This window comes from Taurulus bubalis, assembly GCF_910589615.1.
Source record: "Taurulus bubalis genome assembly, chromosome: 12".
In the NCBI taxonomy this organism is placed as follows: domain Eukaryota; kingdom Metazoa; phylum Chordata; class Actinopteri; order Perciformes; family Cottidae; genus Taurulus; species Taurulus bubalis.
The window spans coordinates 21,325,044-21,341,902 of NC_136600.1; the positions used below are offsets into that span (position 1 = coordinate 21,325,044).

At 39.6% G+C, this 16,859-nt stretch overlaps 3 protein-coding genes across 3 annotated transcripts; 1 reads left to right on the forward strand and 2 right to left on the reverse strand.

The window, feature by feature from the left end:
• Positions 1 to 615: 615 nt before the first annotated feature.
• Positions 616 to 4,176, reverse strand: negaly6 (neuromast-expressed gpi-anchored lymphocyte antigen 6; the record flags this gene model as incomplete). Its single annotated transcript, XM_079227340.1, has 5 exons — positions 616 to 953; positions 1,049 to 1,159; positions 3,666 to 3,812; positions 3,891 to 4,007; positions 4,131 to 4,176. 5 exons carry the CDS (start codon positions 4,174 to 4,176, stop codon positions 754 to 756), a joined length of 621 nt encoding a protein of 206 aa, XP_079083466.1. The 3' UTR covers positions 616 to 753.
• Positions 4,177 to 6,044: 1,868 nt separating this feature from the next.
• On the reverse strand, positions 6,045 to 12,318 carry smg9 (SMG9 nonsense mediated mRNA decay factor; the record flags this gene model as incomplete). Its single annotated transcript, XM_079227503.1, has 13 exons — positions 6,045 to 6,461; positions 7,088 to 7,232; positions 7,324 to 7,449; positions 7,631 to 7,738; positions 7,821 to 7,927; positions 9,780 to 9,865; positions 10,018 to 10,113; positions 10,322 to 10,433; positions 10,945 to 11,057; positions 11,154 to 11,251; positions 11,397 to 11,631; positions 11,997 to 12,071; positions 12,172 to 12,318. 13 exons carry the CDS (start codon positions 12,316 to 12,318, stop codon positions 6,383 to 6,385), a joined length of 1,527 nt encoding a protein of 508 aa, XP_079083629.1. The 3' UTR covers positions 6,045 to 6,382.
• Positions 12,319 to 14,184: 1,866 nt separating this feature from the next.
• LOC306744659 (uncharacterized protein) lies at positions 14,185 to 16,140 on the forward strand (the record flags this gene model as incomplete). Its single annotated transcript, XM_079227341.1, has 1 exon — positions 14,185 to 16,140. The coding sequence occupies one exon, from the start codon at positions 14,185 to 14,187 to the stop codon at positions 16,138 to 16,140; it is 1,956 nt and encodes a 651-aa protein (XP_079083467.1).
• Positions 16,141 to 16,859: the final 719 nt, after the last annotated feature.

Genomic DNA, 16,859 nt, shown 5'->3' on the forward strand with positions numbered 1-16,859 from the left:
GAAATATATTTTCAGCCAAGTACCCCCCTAACCAGTGCAAAATCATTTTGGGTTGAAAAGTCAGATTTAATATAGAATATATACAATTATCTTCATGCATTTACACACATTTTTAAATCTTGTTTTCTTCTGCATTATTTTGATGCTTTTAATGGTTTTATATGAGGCACTTTGAATCACCTTGTTGTTGAAATGTGCTATACAAATAAACTTGCCTTGCCTTACATTTTATTGAATATCTATTAAATAACTATTTTTAAAGGATTTTTTTAATCGATGCTAATTTTTTATATATATTTGTTTTGTATCTCACGTACCCCATTTAAGAACCACTGATTTAGAACCAAAATCAGAATACACAGCATAAATTTGAGAAATGTATTTATTCAGCTTTTTTTTAACAAAGACATTAAAGTATTCCCAATAATTTTAATAACAAAATGTTTTAGGGAAACAATATAGAACATGTATACATTCTCGTCCCAGAAATTTCCATAATATGCAAAACAGTTGCTATTGTATAGACAACATGCAAAAAGAGTGCAAAAAACTTTCATGGCCGCAAAACAAAATAAGCCGATAGAAACTAGCTGTTGCAATGAGACAAATCCCAACTTTCCTAAATTATATTTCAATGCTGTACCTGCTATGCTTTCTCACTCATCAGTTGAAAGGATAAGGAGGGATGTGAGCACTATGATTCCTTGCAAAAATGAGAGGAAAAGCTGGGGGTGATGCTGCCGTCTTGACCATTTAAGGGAGCACGACCAAAGAGACTAGCGGTGCCACCAGGAGCAGAAGGCCAGCACTCGTGCTGCTGGCGCTGTTACAGTAATCCCCCTGACAGCAGCTTACTTCTGCGCCAACAACTCCCGACATCTTCTGAGTTTCAGGCAAGCATAGCAGCTTGGAGGCACAGCCCTTTATGGTAATTGATTCACCTCCTGCATTCACTGAGGGGATGAACATAATGTTAGTGTTATGCTAGAATCATGGAAAGGAAACATGTGAAACAGAGTAAGATGGCAAATGCTTGCAGGCTTGTTACCTTTGGCTGAGATGCAGCGGTCCTCAGTTCCCTCACAGTTTAGAGTTGCGGTGCAGTCTTGTCCTTTGCATTGGAAGCACATTTTACCATTTGGAGTGGATTTGCCGGGCACTGTAATATAAAACATACATTGTTTATACTATTTGGTTTTGTGAAGTGGGATTGAGAGGTTATTGCAATGCAATATTTGTCTTTTAGTGCCTTTTTTTAAACTATTTATATGCTAGTGAACAGCATTCAAATGAACAGATTTAAAAAGTATTTCTCTCTTTCAAAGTCAAAGACACACACACACACTGTGGCAGTTGGGCACACACACATACACACACACACACACACACACACACACACACACACACACACACACACACACACACACACACACACACACACACACATAGCTGCACTGTGGCAGTTGGGGGTATCTTGCCCTTGGGCTGCTCTATATCAGATGGTGATATTGGGGGAAAAGTAATTTCCTCATACTGGCTTGTTCCAAAATGTGAGTCTCGTTTCTCAAACCATATTTGCTCCAAACATATAACATTACATTTCATTTAGCTGATGCTTTTTTTCAAAGCAACTTACAATAAGTGCAATGAACAATTAATCAGACACCTACATCTGCACTACTTTGCAGATGTATATTATTCGGTCAGATATTTTTATATTATTAAAAAAAAGTAAACAACTCTACACTGCTGTACACATTTCCCTGTTAAATTACAGTAAATAACTGGCAGCTACAGCTTCCAGCATTCAACTGTAATTCTACAGCATACCTACTGTAATTTACAACAACTGCCTAATACTGTAAACATTATTACAGTACAGTGCTGTATAGATAAGGCATTATACTGTTATGTTAGTGTTCCCATAAACAGTTAATTACCGGTTCATGACAGTACTGTATAATGTATGTTTACAGTACGACACTGCTAGAAGCTAATGTTGTAACATTAGCTTAAACATAAAACCCCTGAAAATTGCTAGCATAGAAACGACTCAGACAAGAGATGACCTTACAATAATAATCTCGTATTAAAGCCAATGCAGTGTCAAACACATTCAATGACTGACAGTTTGACAGTGATCACATTTTTGCAAAATACAAATAATAAATGCACCATACAAAATTGCATTCATTAAAGCAAATGCATCAAACACATTCAGTAGCAAAAACATTTTCAGTAATTACATTATTGTACAATACAATCAGACCAGAACTCTGAATCCTGTTCAGTTTTTATGAGTTATGGTTATTAGTGCAATAGAAAGCGAGTAAAAGAACAAATCTGGAACTGCACGTTTGAGACAACTTGATGAACTGAAATGAACACAGGTTGCATTACTCTCTGTTTCCTCCTCTATGGAGATGTGTTGTGGGCTACATGAAGCCACACTCAAAGTCCAGGAGGTGTTTTATAAATATTAATATGTCCACATGGGGATTCACAGCTGCCTTCTTCTGGACACCAGCTACCCCTGGATGACCTTCAGTTGAGACCAGTGAAGCACCTAAAAATGTAATAACAGAGAAAGCATATATATATTAGATGTGGTATGTAGAGAGTACAAATTCTAAGTTAGATTTTACAACATCAATAAGGGATCAAATCGTACGTTGGAACTTTATTTTAACCTTCATTTAATCAAAATTAAACTGACAAAGCAAATGCTATAGCGGTAGCTGAAGTTAACACGGCCTCAATGTTAAATGAATATGACCATGCTCCCGTTAGCTAACTTACTATATTAGCACTTACTTTGATTCAATTGCTGATGAATTCATTCCAGTGACTTTGAAAATGAAATAACTCTACACGTCGGTGACGTGGCTCGACAGAAAGATAATGATATAAAATGAGAGTAAAGTTAAGGTATGCTAGCTAAAGTTAGCTCAAAGCGTTAGCATGCGTGCTAGCCACATGCGGTTTAACAAGTCACGTCATAGGCAAACAATAAATAAATTACAATGTTAATTCAACACAAAATGATTGAACGCAGTAATGCTGACTATTGCTACTAATGCTACTATAATATTCCATTTACCTTGTTCAGTGAGCCACAGGGACAGCATGGACTACGGTGTCCGCTGCGGTGTTTGTAGGCCAGGTGGAGCAGCAGGTGGGGCTCGGTCCACTTCGGTTAGAGTGCGTTGAAAATCTTCTTCTCAAATGTCCTCATATTATTCTTTCATCTTGAATAAAACCACGGATCTATGATATCTAAGGCTTTTTTCCCCCACAGTCTTTATGTTGACTATGTGCTGAATAAGTAGTAGAGAGTTGATGCAATGGGGTTTTGAAGATTAATGGGCGGACTAAGTTAACTGAAAAAGTAAAAAATAGTGTAGTATACTGCAATATCTGACAGTATAGCGTGATGTTATTTTTGTTTTCTTCTTCCAAGGCGTCAACTTTTGCTGTATTTAACTGTATTCAACTGTATTTACGAAGAACAGTACGTTACTGTTGAGTACGTTCTTGTATTTCTACAGCAATTTGTAGCTTTTAATAGTCACATTTTTAATAGTCACATTTTTAATAGCGTTCTCTCCTGCAACTAAAACAGTTCTCAGTGTAAAGAGTTCCAACAGACAATAAAAGTACGTTACCAGGCGCAGGTTGGTCATTGCAGAGGTCGGAGTTGCAACACTTGCTGTTAATTGTGGTTTTAGTGATTCCGAAGTTGAGTGAGGCTTCAACGCACTCGGAAGTCAAAGCACAGCTTTTTGCGTGGACATCAACCACTTTTGAACCACCTGCAACAAAAGAGGAACCGTTGTAGTGCCAGGACAAATCATTTTCACAAGAAAAAAATGCAACACGAACAACCATACCTGTATATGAAGTTAAACGTAAAGCACTACAGAGTTGACCCGGCAAAGGGCAATTAGCGGTGTCTGTGCAGGCTCCTGAGGTTCCCCGTACACACTCATAACAGTTCAGGGTGTGGGCTGTGCAAACACAATATACAGATCCGTTTTAACATTGTTATTCATTTTAGCATTTGTAAAGGTAAACATAATTTAAAATCCTCCTTCTCTTCTAAATGAACCCAAAACAGAACGTAAACTTGCCTTTAGGGAGAAGAACAATCCCCAAGATGAGTGTCAGGAGATGCATGTTGTGATGGCGGATAGAACAAGATTCAGTCTGATCGGTTACGGGTATATGTAGTTCTCTGAGAAGAGGCTGTCCTCATCCTCAGACCACACCTTTATTCCTGCCTTGAAAGTGACTAAATGTGAAACTTAGAAGAAAAAAAAAACCTTGTAAATTCACTTGAATTGAAACTGTTTTTTTTGTTTTGTTTTGTTTTTTGGCAGAGATGAACATTCTTGCACGAGGTGTCTTATAGCTCCAAGAGCTATAGCACAGAGTATCCATTCATAAAAAGACAGACTTACTGCAGGACTAATAAAACACAAAGTGAAATACTTCCACTATGTTTTCACACATATTAACACACATCTCTCAAATGATATATGTTTACACTTGCAAGGAGGACGTAAACAAGGATGCAAGGAGAGCATGTTTGCATGGCTGTGTCATGTCAGGAACTGCCCTTCTGCAATTATGAAAGAGGGAAAACATTTTCTCTGTTGTTGACAGTGTATTCCCATTTTTGGAGGATTTCCAATTATGTTATCAGGTGACTGCACAATGGCAGATACTGACTGTGTTCACATAACAGCCCTTTTTTTCAAAGTAAAACAGGTCATTTTAATATAATGTTTGTAATAAGATAAGATATTCCTTTATTAAGAGGATTATCTTATTTCATTAAATAAAGTAATGACTGCATTTTTGATTGTTTGCTTTTTACACCATCAAAGAAAAATACATTTTTGGCTGTATTGGTTAACTGCTGCTGTCTGAAAATGACTGTTTATAGTAGTGCAGCAGAAAAATAACCATAAATCTGACTTATTATAAATATCTATTTACTTTTATTGCGTCAAGTTAGATTACCTTGGTGTTTAAACATCACAATGTTCCTGAAGGATGATACAAAAAATATCTCTGAGCGTTGACTCTCTGTGCAGAAGAAATTGACAATTGTGTCAGCAATCAGGCCAATTGATTAGTAGAAATTAGTTAAAAAATGTAAACTTGGTTTTGAGAAGCACATTAGGCTTGTCATTGATTTAGTTCCGAGAGATGTTTAGGGATGACCTAAAGCTCCCCAACAAGAACAGACAAATATATTTGATTATTAAATGGCAGTGACTGGTTTTGTTTACATATTCAAAAGAATATGTAAACAAGGTTAGTTTGAGGTAGGTCAGCATGCATAACCTTTTCAGGTTGTTGGCTAATACAGTAGCTGGATATGTGAAAATGGTATGAATTTGCAAAACTTTGTAGAAAAGTCCATCATGGAAACCTAATGCAGCCTCTTAACTGCATGTAGTTTTGCTGATGATATTTGTAGGTTGCTGAACAAGTGGTTTCCAACCGACACCAAAGTTTAATTTTCATTCATCTTTTTAGGTCGTAACCCTCAAATAAATCAAGATCAAACAGGTCCAAACACATTAGGGTTTGTGTGTTCTTCACCTAAAAAAGAACGCTACTTCTGATGTAGGTGTCATAATCGTTGTCTTGTGAAAGGTTTTAAAGCAACATGTCGTTGGAGCTCGACAACATCCTTAACTTGGAAGAAAATTACAATAAAAATGACCCACAGGCGAAATATGTTTTACTTGAGTTTCCTTTTATTTCCGAGTAATTCACAATTACCCTTTTGATTAAGGGTTGAAAGAAAACTAAAACAAATATTTATATTTTCATGTGTAAAAGACCAAAACATCAAAGTCCATAATGGCTTGCAAAAAAAAAAAAAAAAAAAAAAAAAATATATATATATATATATATATATATATATATATATATATATATATATATATATATATATATATATATATATATATATATATATATATATATATACACATACATATATACATATATATATATCACATCTTGTTCAAACATGAGCAAACCTGTGCAACTGGTTTCCTTTTTCTCTCTCACCACTTGCGCGCAGGCTGCAGCTGTGTCATTTCAACGCGGCAGATGCACAACTTTCTGACACTGAGCGCCAGACGTTCGCAGCTTTTCCATCCCACCAAAGTCTAGAGAAGGTGTCCTGCTTTAATATCTGACTCTTCACCACTGACCGGGGGCATTCAGGTTCACTTGTCCCTCCTGTAGAGTGCAAACGACGGTCTCCACTTTCAGAGCCACATTTTCCTTCATGTGACCTGATTATCAGACATAACAGCTTACAACTGCTATTGTATACGACAGCAGTTCAACCAAGGTGCTAGCAGAGCAGGCGGCTGTACTCTGAGAGGGCCGAGGACTTTTTCACCCCATCCCAGATACGAGCTGCATAGTGAAACCTGGAAAACACAACACATTCACAGTCATCAGGTGAATACAATGAAATGGGTGTGGGTGGCACGCAACAAAGAACCAGGGATTGTTGCAGTTCATGCAGCATGCGTCTTTGCCACGTCTACCTTGAAAACACTTTCGCTACACAGAATGAAGGCTACAAATACAAAAAAATGAAATGAAAGCTATTTTTGTGCATGTAAAGTATATACATTTATAATAACCTAGATAATAAATTGCAATTAAACTGGTTATAATAACACACAAAAACAGATATGCTTTGTAAATATATATTTTTACTGCACAGAACCATTTCAAATTCATGGTCGGTTTCATTGCTGAATGTGTTTATAAAGCAGTCCATATTGAACTTAAGTGTTCATTCATATTCTCAAATGTTTTCTAAAGGCTTCACAGCAAAAAAACATTGTGCAAAGTAAGCACAGTAAGAAGATTTGTTTTTGCAAAAAACAGAAATCTACTTTATCATAAAAACTAAAAAGAGCACTGTCCTTAAGAGAAGATGAAAGGAGAATGCCTTAACCCTTTTAGATCATATCATCATCATACCGTGCACCCATTTAAAAAAGATATGCACTTTTTCTTTTCTTCAGAAAAGTGTGAGGTTTACCAGTTCTTCTCAGTGAGGATGGTGTGTGACAGTTGACAGCGAGGCATTGCTAATATTTGGCTGCGGAGTTTTGAAACCATGGTTGAGAAGGCAGGATGACCTCTGTACCCCGGGAGCAGAGAGAAGAGCGGGTATGTTCCCGTCCCTAAACATGGCACAAAGACAAATTCACATTTTACACAATATACATGAAAACAATTGAGTTGCGCCTGATGTGAAGATACATTCTCTCTAACCTGCTTTAGTCAGATTATCCTCCCCATCATTCTCCTGCATAGGAAGGAGGAACATGTTGACTTCCGTTGCCAGATAGTCCTGCTCCAAACCAGGGAACATATTGCAGTCGAGCATGGACAATGTACCTGAAAACAAAACATATATTATGAGATGAATGCAGGTGTGGCATCATATCACTATTTTGTTCCTTCAATCTCGAAAACAAATATGCATCCATGGAATGGTATTGTCATGGTTAGCCATTAAAAACCGTCCCATAATGAACAGTGTATGTTTATTGAAGAGGATATGCTTGCAGTTTTTAACCTTTGTACTTGAGATGAGAGTGGGCCATTAATTTGTCCACAACCATATACATGTTCTTGAGACTGCTTGGGCAGAAATCATCCCGTCTGGCTTTATTCTGGAGGAACACTGGAAGAGGGAGAAATTTAAAAAAGCTCATTAAACCTGGTTGATGCGTGTGAGATTGTGTGTTTCTCCATTGAAAAGTCACCTATATGAGGATAGTATTCTGCTCCATCGTCATTGCCTGAAGAGCCAGTGCTGTCATGGCTTGCAGACGGAGTGGAGGGTTTCAACATCTCAGCGGTCTGAAGAAACCTACGCACAAACATTTGGTTTATATATTTATACTATATATATATATATATATATATATATATATATATATATATATATATATATATATATATATATATATATATATATATAAATATATATATATACACACACACACACACACACACACACACACACACAGGTAAAAGCCAGTGAATTAGAATATTTTGAAAAACTTGATTTATTTCAGTAATTGCATTCAAAAGGTGTAACTTGTACATTATATTTATTCATTGCACACAGACTGATGCATTCAAATGTTTATTTCATTTAATTTTGATGATTTGAAGTGGCAACAAATGAAAATCCAAAATTCCGTGTGTCACAAAATTAGAATATTACTTAAGGCTGATACAAAAAAGGGATTTTTTAGAAATGTTGGCCAACTGAAAAGTATGAAAAAAAGAAAAAAAAGAAAAGTAGACTTCAGGCAACGTGGATCCTGTGCCTCTCCTGTCCTCCTCCAGACTCTGGGAGGCACAGGATCCACGTTGCCTGAAGTCTAGTGTAAAGTTTCCACCATCAGTGATGGTTTGGGGTGCCATGTCATCTGCTGGTGTCGGTCCACTCTGTTTCCTGAGATCCAGGGTCAACGCAGCCGTATACCAGCAAGTTTTAGAGCACTTCATGCTTCCTGCTGCTGACCTGCTCTATGGAGATGGAGATTTCAAGTTCCAACAGGACTTGGCGCCTGCACACAGCGCAAAATCTACCCGTGCCTGGTTTACGGACCATGGTATTTCTGTTCTAAATTGGCCAGCCAACTCCCCTGACCTTAGCCCCATAGAAAATCTGTGGGGTATTGGGAAAAGGAAGATGCAGAATGCCAGACCCAAAAACGCAGAAGAGTTGAAGGCCACTATCAGAGCAACCTGGGCTCTCATAACACCTGAGCAGTGCCAGAAACTCATGGACTCCATGCCACGCCGCATTAACGCAGTAATTGAGGCAAAAGGAGCTCCAACCAAGTATTGAGTATTGTACATGCTCATATTTTTCATTTTCATACTTTTCAGTTGGCCAACATTTCTAAAAATCCCTTTTTTGTATCAGCCTTAAGTAATATTCTAATTTTGTGACACACGGAATTTTGGATTTTCATTTGTTGCCACTTCAAATCATCAAAATTAAATGAAATAAACATTTGAATGCATCAGTCTGTGCGCAATGAATAAATATAATGTACAAGTTACACCTTTTGAATGCAATTACTGAAATAAATCAAGTTTTTCAAAATATTCTAATTCACTGGCTTTTACCTGTATATATATATATATATATATATATATATATATATATATATATATATATATATATATATATATATATATATATATATATATATATATTTGGTTTAAATGGATTTCTGTACATTTCAAGGTTAGTGTCGTCTATCTTCTACAGTAGCTACGACTACGCTGATTATAGCTATTGCTGCACAACTTTTCAGTTGTGTGAAAGTTAAATTTGGAACAGGTATACACAGGGAAAAGTCTTACAGTGAGGCTAGAAGTATTCTAATGAATGATTAAAATGCCCTCTTGAACAGATAATACTGTATTGGACAAGACAAGTGCCGGCACAAGCTTGACTGGTACATTTTTTAACAGGTCTGATCTTGCCTGCATTTGTTGTCTACAAGACCAACTGAAAGATACATAATATTGAGCTTATGAAAAAAACAGAAGACAAATATCCTCTCAAGATACGAGATGAAATGCTCAACATTCCTGAGGTAAGAGGGGGGCTTTGAGAGCTACCCTTTTTTTCTCTCCCGTAAATCTTGCTAGTAACTATAACACAGAGCCATTGCAGATTAGCAGTTAGTACCAACCTGTAGAGGTTTAAGTCAGTGAACCAATCTTGAACCACAATGACCACATGGCACACTGTAAACAGGAAGGCGGCGATCTGAAGAGACTGTTGACAGATTACACACAGAGTGCTTATGTGGTCATTAAACAATGAATCAGAGGACAAAAGGTGTGTATTGGTCCCTCCAGGTTAACCACCAGTGCTCACATGAACAACTGGTGTTTTCACCTGCTGCCACCTGCAGGCCAGCCACTGACCTGCATCTCAACATATGTGTGAGGGAGGTTGTACTCTGGAGGCAACTTCCGATCGTTGTTGATGAGGTGGTCGAGAATAGATGGGCTGAGCATTGGCTGAAGAAACACAAAAGGCATTCACACACACACAGCTCATTAGCCTTTAACCAAACACAGAGTTAAAGTTAACCGTAACTACTTTCTATCCCAGGGTGATGTTTCAATTTACACAGTTCATGACTTTTTACACTCAACCCACTGATAACGAATTGAAAATACTATAGAAAACGAAAGAGAAACTGCGTCTGCAATACGACATCCATACCTGTGTATCCAAGAAAATGACTCTCTCCTGTGTGATGAAGAAATCAATGCCTGTACTCTGGTTTCCTCCTCTTTCCTTGATTTCTTGAGTCTGGGCTCTGAATACATAGCCCCTGAGCAAACAAACACGCATCCCATCATTTAAACAGACTGCACTGGTGAAGCTTAAAGAACAATGCATGGAAAGGATGAAACGGTCTGAATAAGCAATTCATCTAGTATTTCAAATGTTCTCTAAACAAATAGTATTTGCTTATAAGGTTGTCCAGTGTGTGGACATTGTACAGTGTCACACAGTTAACTGGTTTTAAACAATATAATACAGGATTAGCTGAAATGCTCCACTAGACTCTGCAGAAGTGGATTTGTGTTCTGTGTGTTCAGAAAGAGTACTTTCACTTGTCAAGTGCTGCTTTAAAATGCATACAAAAAAGGGACAACTTATATATCAATATACTATCACAAATACCTCCTACATACTAAAGATATATTTTCTTTAACTGTAGACTTCTTCATAGTTCAAGTTTAGCCACTATTCTGTTTTTGATCGATAAATGGAACAAATGCAGATAACCAAGCAGTTTAAAAGCGTGAGCTTATTGTTGGTGTTACAACCAGCCTCACCTTTGATCTTCCTCAGGAGTGTTGGCAGATAACAGTGACATGATTGTAGATTTCCCACTTCCCTGCAAGCCAATGACTCCCACCACCAACATATCTGTCTGGTCCCTCAGATACTGCAACACAGGACAACAGAACTTCCTTTGAGTACACACAGTTCATTATATTGAAAATATAAACACATCCTTTGGTACAATGGTACGTTAACTCACCTCCATGGCACTATCACACCAATTCATCTGGTCATCCACGAGCTTGATGCTGTGCTTCATCTTCTCAGGAGGGAGGAGTTTAGACTGGCCAACCATAGCTGGAAGTCATGTGAAGAGATTCACAGTTTACTTTTCTTCTCTATGTGGATGTAATTTGGCTTTATTGAGTGCATCTAAGTAGTCAAAACATCACAGTTACTGAGCTTTACAGTAGAAAAAAGGTATTTTTGTGAAATGGCTCACGGTCCACAGCGCTGCTTGATGCAGAAGCACCCATTCCTCTGTTTTGGATCTGGTACACAGGCTGGGTGGGTCGCTGCCCCTCCCTCTCCATCTTGGAGGGCCCAGGACCTGAGGGTTGAGCTGCCGCATCTGGAGGGGTACCCAGCTTCCCTCCATCATCCCTGGCTTTCATTAGCATGATGGGCTTCTCCAGAACTGGAGCTCCACTGACAGGTGCATTCTGCAAGGGCTTGGCCTTAAAAAGGAGTCCAACAACAGCACAGGTCAATAGATCGTATAACCTAAGAAGTAGAAGACCTGAATACAAACAAGCTTTACTTTTCCGTAACAATCGCATATTAACTGGGACTCAGTTTGTTGCCATTGCGAACGTAGTACTAAATTCTGGAAAGACTAACGTAACAGTATAAATACCTTACATTGCCTTGAGCAAAAGTGTCTGCCAAATAAATAGTTTTCACATATTACAGTCGTGCTAACGCATATTTTTACTCTGTGGTCAATATGACAATCCTTCAAACAGTACTACTACCTCGACAAATACACATGTTCTGATGTCTTTGTATGTGTTAGTATCTAAGCAGTTATAACTGAACGTACCCTTTCCCCGGGGGGCTTTGCAAGAATGATGGGTGTCTTCTGGATGAGAGGGCCTGGTGGATCCTCGCTCCCATCCTGGACAGACACAAATACAGTTAGTCACTATGTTTGTGAGGAAATACAACCACCAGTGAAAACAACGCAGACTTTGTCTTCGAACTAACGTGAACGTTACCCTGCGTTCCCTCGGTTGATATTCTCGGTCCCGGCTGGGACCGGACAGATTTTGCCCCGGAGGTCCCACATCTCTGTCCCCCCGGCGTCGCCTCCTCCTGCGCCCCTGCCCGTACATCCCGGGCTGACTGTGACCGGACTCGGACATGTCGCTACTTTCCTGAGTCCCCACAACAACCACAACAACAACACAACTGACGTCAACAGGAAGCTAGCTGACGATAGGAAGCCAGTCCAAGTTGAAGCGAGCTAACGCTAGAGATGAAATATCTTTGAAACAAGAAATCTACTCTTAGCTCGCGACCCCCGCGACCGTTACTGTCGGTTGCGTTGAACGGTATTTAATGGTGACATCGTGCACGTTTATAATGCGGTGGAGTCAGCTCAAGCTTTCTGCGCTAGAAACACGGCGTTAAACGGTACGTCGCGACTACGAACCGGTTCTCTAACGTCAACGCGCTGAAAGAAGCTCCGCCCGCCTGCGATGTATTTGGTGCTCAAACGAACCTCGTTCGTCTGGTAAATGAAGTCGTCATGAAACATCGCAATGATGTTAATCGTTCCGCTACTTTTGGGATCCGTGGGCTCGCGTTACTGTATATTCTATGATGATATCCAATTGTTCTTGTTTGCTTAAATTTAAGAAAGTACCATACATTTATAAATGTATACTTCAAATATTACTAGAGCTTATTATTTATTCCGATTAAAACATAGATATTGATTAAATTAAAAAGCTTCCGTGTATTTTTTTTTCTTGAATATTGTCAGATTAAACGCGCTTCAACGTTTTCACTGAATTGGATTACAGTAATAGAAATGTACGGTGTGGAAAACGAGTTTCCCCCGAGGTTTGGAGAAATATTCAACGCTGGTGCATTCTGGGAGGTGGAGGCATCCCGCTTCCGGCTTTCACCGGATATGGAGGAGTTCGTTCCGTGGACGCCATCACGTCGTCTCTTCAAATGTGACATTTGAAGGCATTTTCCTTTTTGAAATGTGCTTAACCATTACATACAAGATGACGTTGACCCCAGACGTTTATATGTCTTAGAAACGCACAGTCAACGTTGGGATTCATCACATTATTTCACCTCTTCTCTGGGCTGCAGGCGGCCAGTACTTGTGGACAGAGGTACGTAACGTTACAGTTTCACTGTGCAGCTGAAAGTGTAACATATAGGTTATGGCTCCTCTTCAAGCACACTAAAACATGTGTAACGGCAGCTAAAACACGTAGGAACGATTGTAAATACAAAAAGATGGGTGTGAAAACCTAACAAAAGATATAATGATAATGTTCATAATTTATCATAATTGTTTGTTTAATTAATTAATTGAATGTGTCTATTTCTTAGACCTTAAGGTGCTTTTTTTGTTTCATACTCAATTGCATTGAAATGCTATAACACTGGTATGTGACAACAACAATGACACAGGACAATAACAGTAAGAGTCGACAGACATGCGAGCATCTTTATGAGGCTGTCCTTGGACACAGGGGTGCTTTGAGCTAAATGCTCACATTTGCAGTGCTTCTATGTGATAGCAGGTATACACAATCTTCGCTAACATACAGCTGAGGCGGATGGGAATGCAGTTATCTAGTCATAAACCAAGCTATTGTACCAATTACAATTTTGGGCGACTAAGATAATGGGCTTTATCCTGTGGGGACAATTAATTGATGTTTGATCATCCAAACTAGCAGTTAAGACACGTTATGAACTATTTCTTGTCAGTCAACTAATTTGTTTATAGTATCATTGTTTCAGCTCTAAACCAAACATATAATTATTGTAGTTTGGCTAAATCTTTATTCTAATAAGTTAATATGATTAATGATATAATCATGATCATAATAATCTTAATGACTAAGATGTCTGCTCTACTGCTTCTTCTGGGATGCAAGTATCAAACCTGTAATATGGATGTATTTAAACATTTTAAAGTGATTCTGTCCATTTTATTTATCATTTCAGTCCACCCAGAGGTTTTTCCTGACCAGCTACTTATGTCTGAAGACTCTAGCAGCGATGAAGAATGGTGTGAACCCACAAACAGGCTGGAGGAGGATGAAAAAGCAGATGCCAAATGTTGGGAATGTGGCGAAACGTTCAGCGAAATAGAAAGCTTGATGTTGCACTACAAACGCCACAATAGCAAAGCCACCTGCAACATCTGCGGGATTACTTTCCGACGCCTGACATCCCTCTCCATGCACCTGGAAAATGCACACTTGCCACCCCGCTGCATAAAGTGCAATCAGTATTTCAGTAGCTCGTGGGAGTTGAACAAGCATGCAGGGACAGAGTGCATCGGCTCGTCTTTTCAAAAAGCTCCTTCTCTGATTTCTGCACCCACACATCAGAGTCAGAACTGTGACAACTTTCCTATTGACGGGACTGCACAGCAAAACCCAAAGTCGGTGCATCGTGACTCATTGTCAGAGCTGACGCCCCAACAAGGAATTAAGATGAAGCCCGGAAGTGCTGCGTCATCTGAAACTAGTGTCGAGTTTTCAGTGGGTGAAGATGATAAGGATATCGACATGAAAAGTGAATGTGAGAAAGCAGATGACTCCTCAAGCAGTGAATCTGATGACGAAGATAAGACACGCACTAAATCTTCAGGCTTGTGTCCAGATGATCCAGAATCAGATGTTGACTCAAGTTCATCTGATTCTTCCAGTGACTCCTCTTATAGTCCGCATTCTAAAAAAGCCCCTGCAGCCCTTGCTAGGGTTAATAGTTCACTATGTGCTGCATGTGGTAGAGGGCCATTTCGGTCAGTGAAGCTCCATTTGCTGCACTGTAGTGGTGTACGGGTAAAATTTCAGTGTTCAGTGTGCAAGAAGCTCTTCCTAACTGAGAAGTCTCTTAAGGAACACTACATGCCTTTGTATTCCTGTGAAATCTGTAGCCAAGTTTTCCCTCATGAGAACTCGTACCAACTCCACCAGTGTCCTAAGGGAACCAAATCACCTCTGGTCCTCTTCTGTTCAGAGTCAATGCCGCTAGCGTGTAACATATGCAAATCATTTTTCACTTCGGAGCAAACTTTGTTAAACCATGTCACCATGGTTCACTCGTCAGTGGTCAGCACCAAGGTGTGCATTCTTACTGGTCCATCTGCATTGACTGACTTGAAGGTTTCACCAGGTGTCCTTGGCGCTGCAGCCCAGTCAGCCAACAGTAGTCCAATCCAGGTCATGAATGGAAAGCTGCACGTCGGCCAAACCTATGCAGGGTCTCTGTCCACTGTTGTGAAATCCGGCCCATCCCCTGTCTCTTCCCACGCAGACAGACAGTGTGCCACTATATGCATGGCGTCCTCTGCTGCACCACCTAGATCGGTGAACGACGGCGCCCAAGGTCCAAAGAACCAGTCTTTAAGCCGTCGTTCTGCACCCTCAATTGTCCCTCCTGGTGCCAATGACACAAGTCCAGCCCCCGCAGCCTCTGACACCGTCGCTCCACCAATGCCCTCGATCATGGCCTTGTTTGAGAACGACAGCCAGGACGTGGCGATGATGAAACGTATGAACACGGGCTGGCGTTCCAAGACCCCTCACCCCTGCAGGCAGTGTGGCGCCATCTTACGGCAGCCCTCCTTCATCATCAGCCACCGCTACCTCCACAGAGGCCACCGCTCACACAAGTGCCAGTGCGGTCGAGCGTTTAAGTACCGGCTGCACCTGCTGCGACATTGCGTTCGGCACGCTGAGACCGTAAACTACATCTGTGTCAGCTGCGGGGAGACTTTCACAGGAGCCAAACTCCTTGCTGAGCACATGAGGGGCAAGTCACGGAAGAAATCTGGACGTAAACGCAAACGTAAAGTTAAGAGAAAGTGCCGAATGCCCTTTACGTGCGACTGTGGACAACTTTTTTTTAGGCCTTCGGCTTACATATGGCACCAACTTAAAAACAGGACCAAAACTAAACAATTGAAGAAGCCTTTGAAATAAAAAAGCCGACACACCCCTGGTTTCTACTTGGCTTTTAAGTACTTTTCTCCAGCTATGTGCACCACACCTTAAAGCAAAGTGTTAAATCAAGAGAGATCTTTCCCCTTTATGATCGTTGCTACAGTATTTTTGCTTGATTTGGAATGACAAAATTCAAGCATTCAAATGCATTCATTCTCCATGGATTTTAATTATAAGCATGTCCTGGATGTTTTTTAACACGTTTTCACCTCGTGCAAATGATACATGATATAGATAAACAAGTTCCTCAACAAATATTTTGACAACACACAAGAATCCACATGGAACAATTCCCAGTATTGGATTAAATTAAGACATCAAAACTCCAGTTTATCCTCCAGAGAAAGAGTTAATCCAGTTTTGCCATTTTTCTTCTCACAAAGTGCATTCTTAACAGTGAGGTTTGTATTGGAGTGTCTGAATCTTCTTGCTTTTCAGATTTGTTTTCACTCCAGCTGATTCAAATGTTTTGATCCTGTGAGACATTATACAGGTCTTAGTATTTAGGTTGAAAATAACATGTCTTTTTTTTTTTTGCAGTTGTAATATAATCGCCATGATTTCTATGTCAACATTCCTCAATATTTTGTATTTTTTACGTTCATGTCCACTAGATGGAGCAGTTGGGTTGCTCTAAGGCGACTCGCTCTCAAGTGGCTTTGTTCACAGAGCAGGTGTAAAGATGATTGGTGCATAAA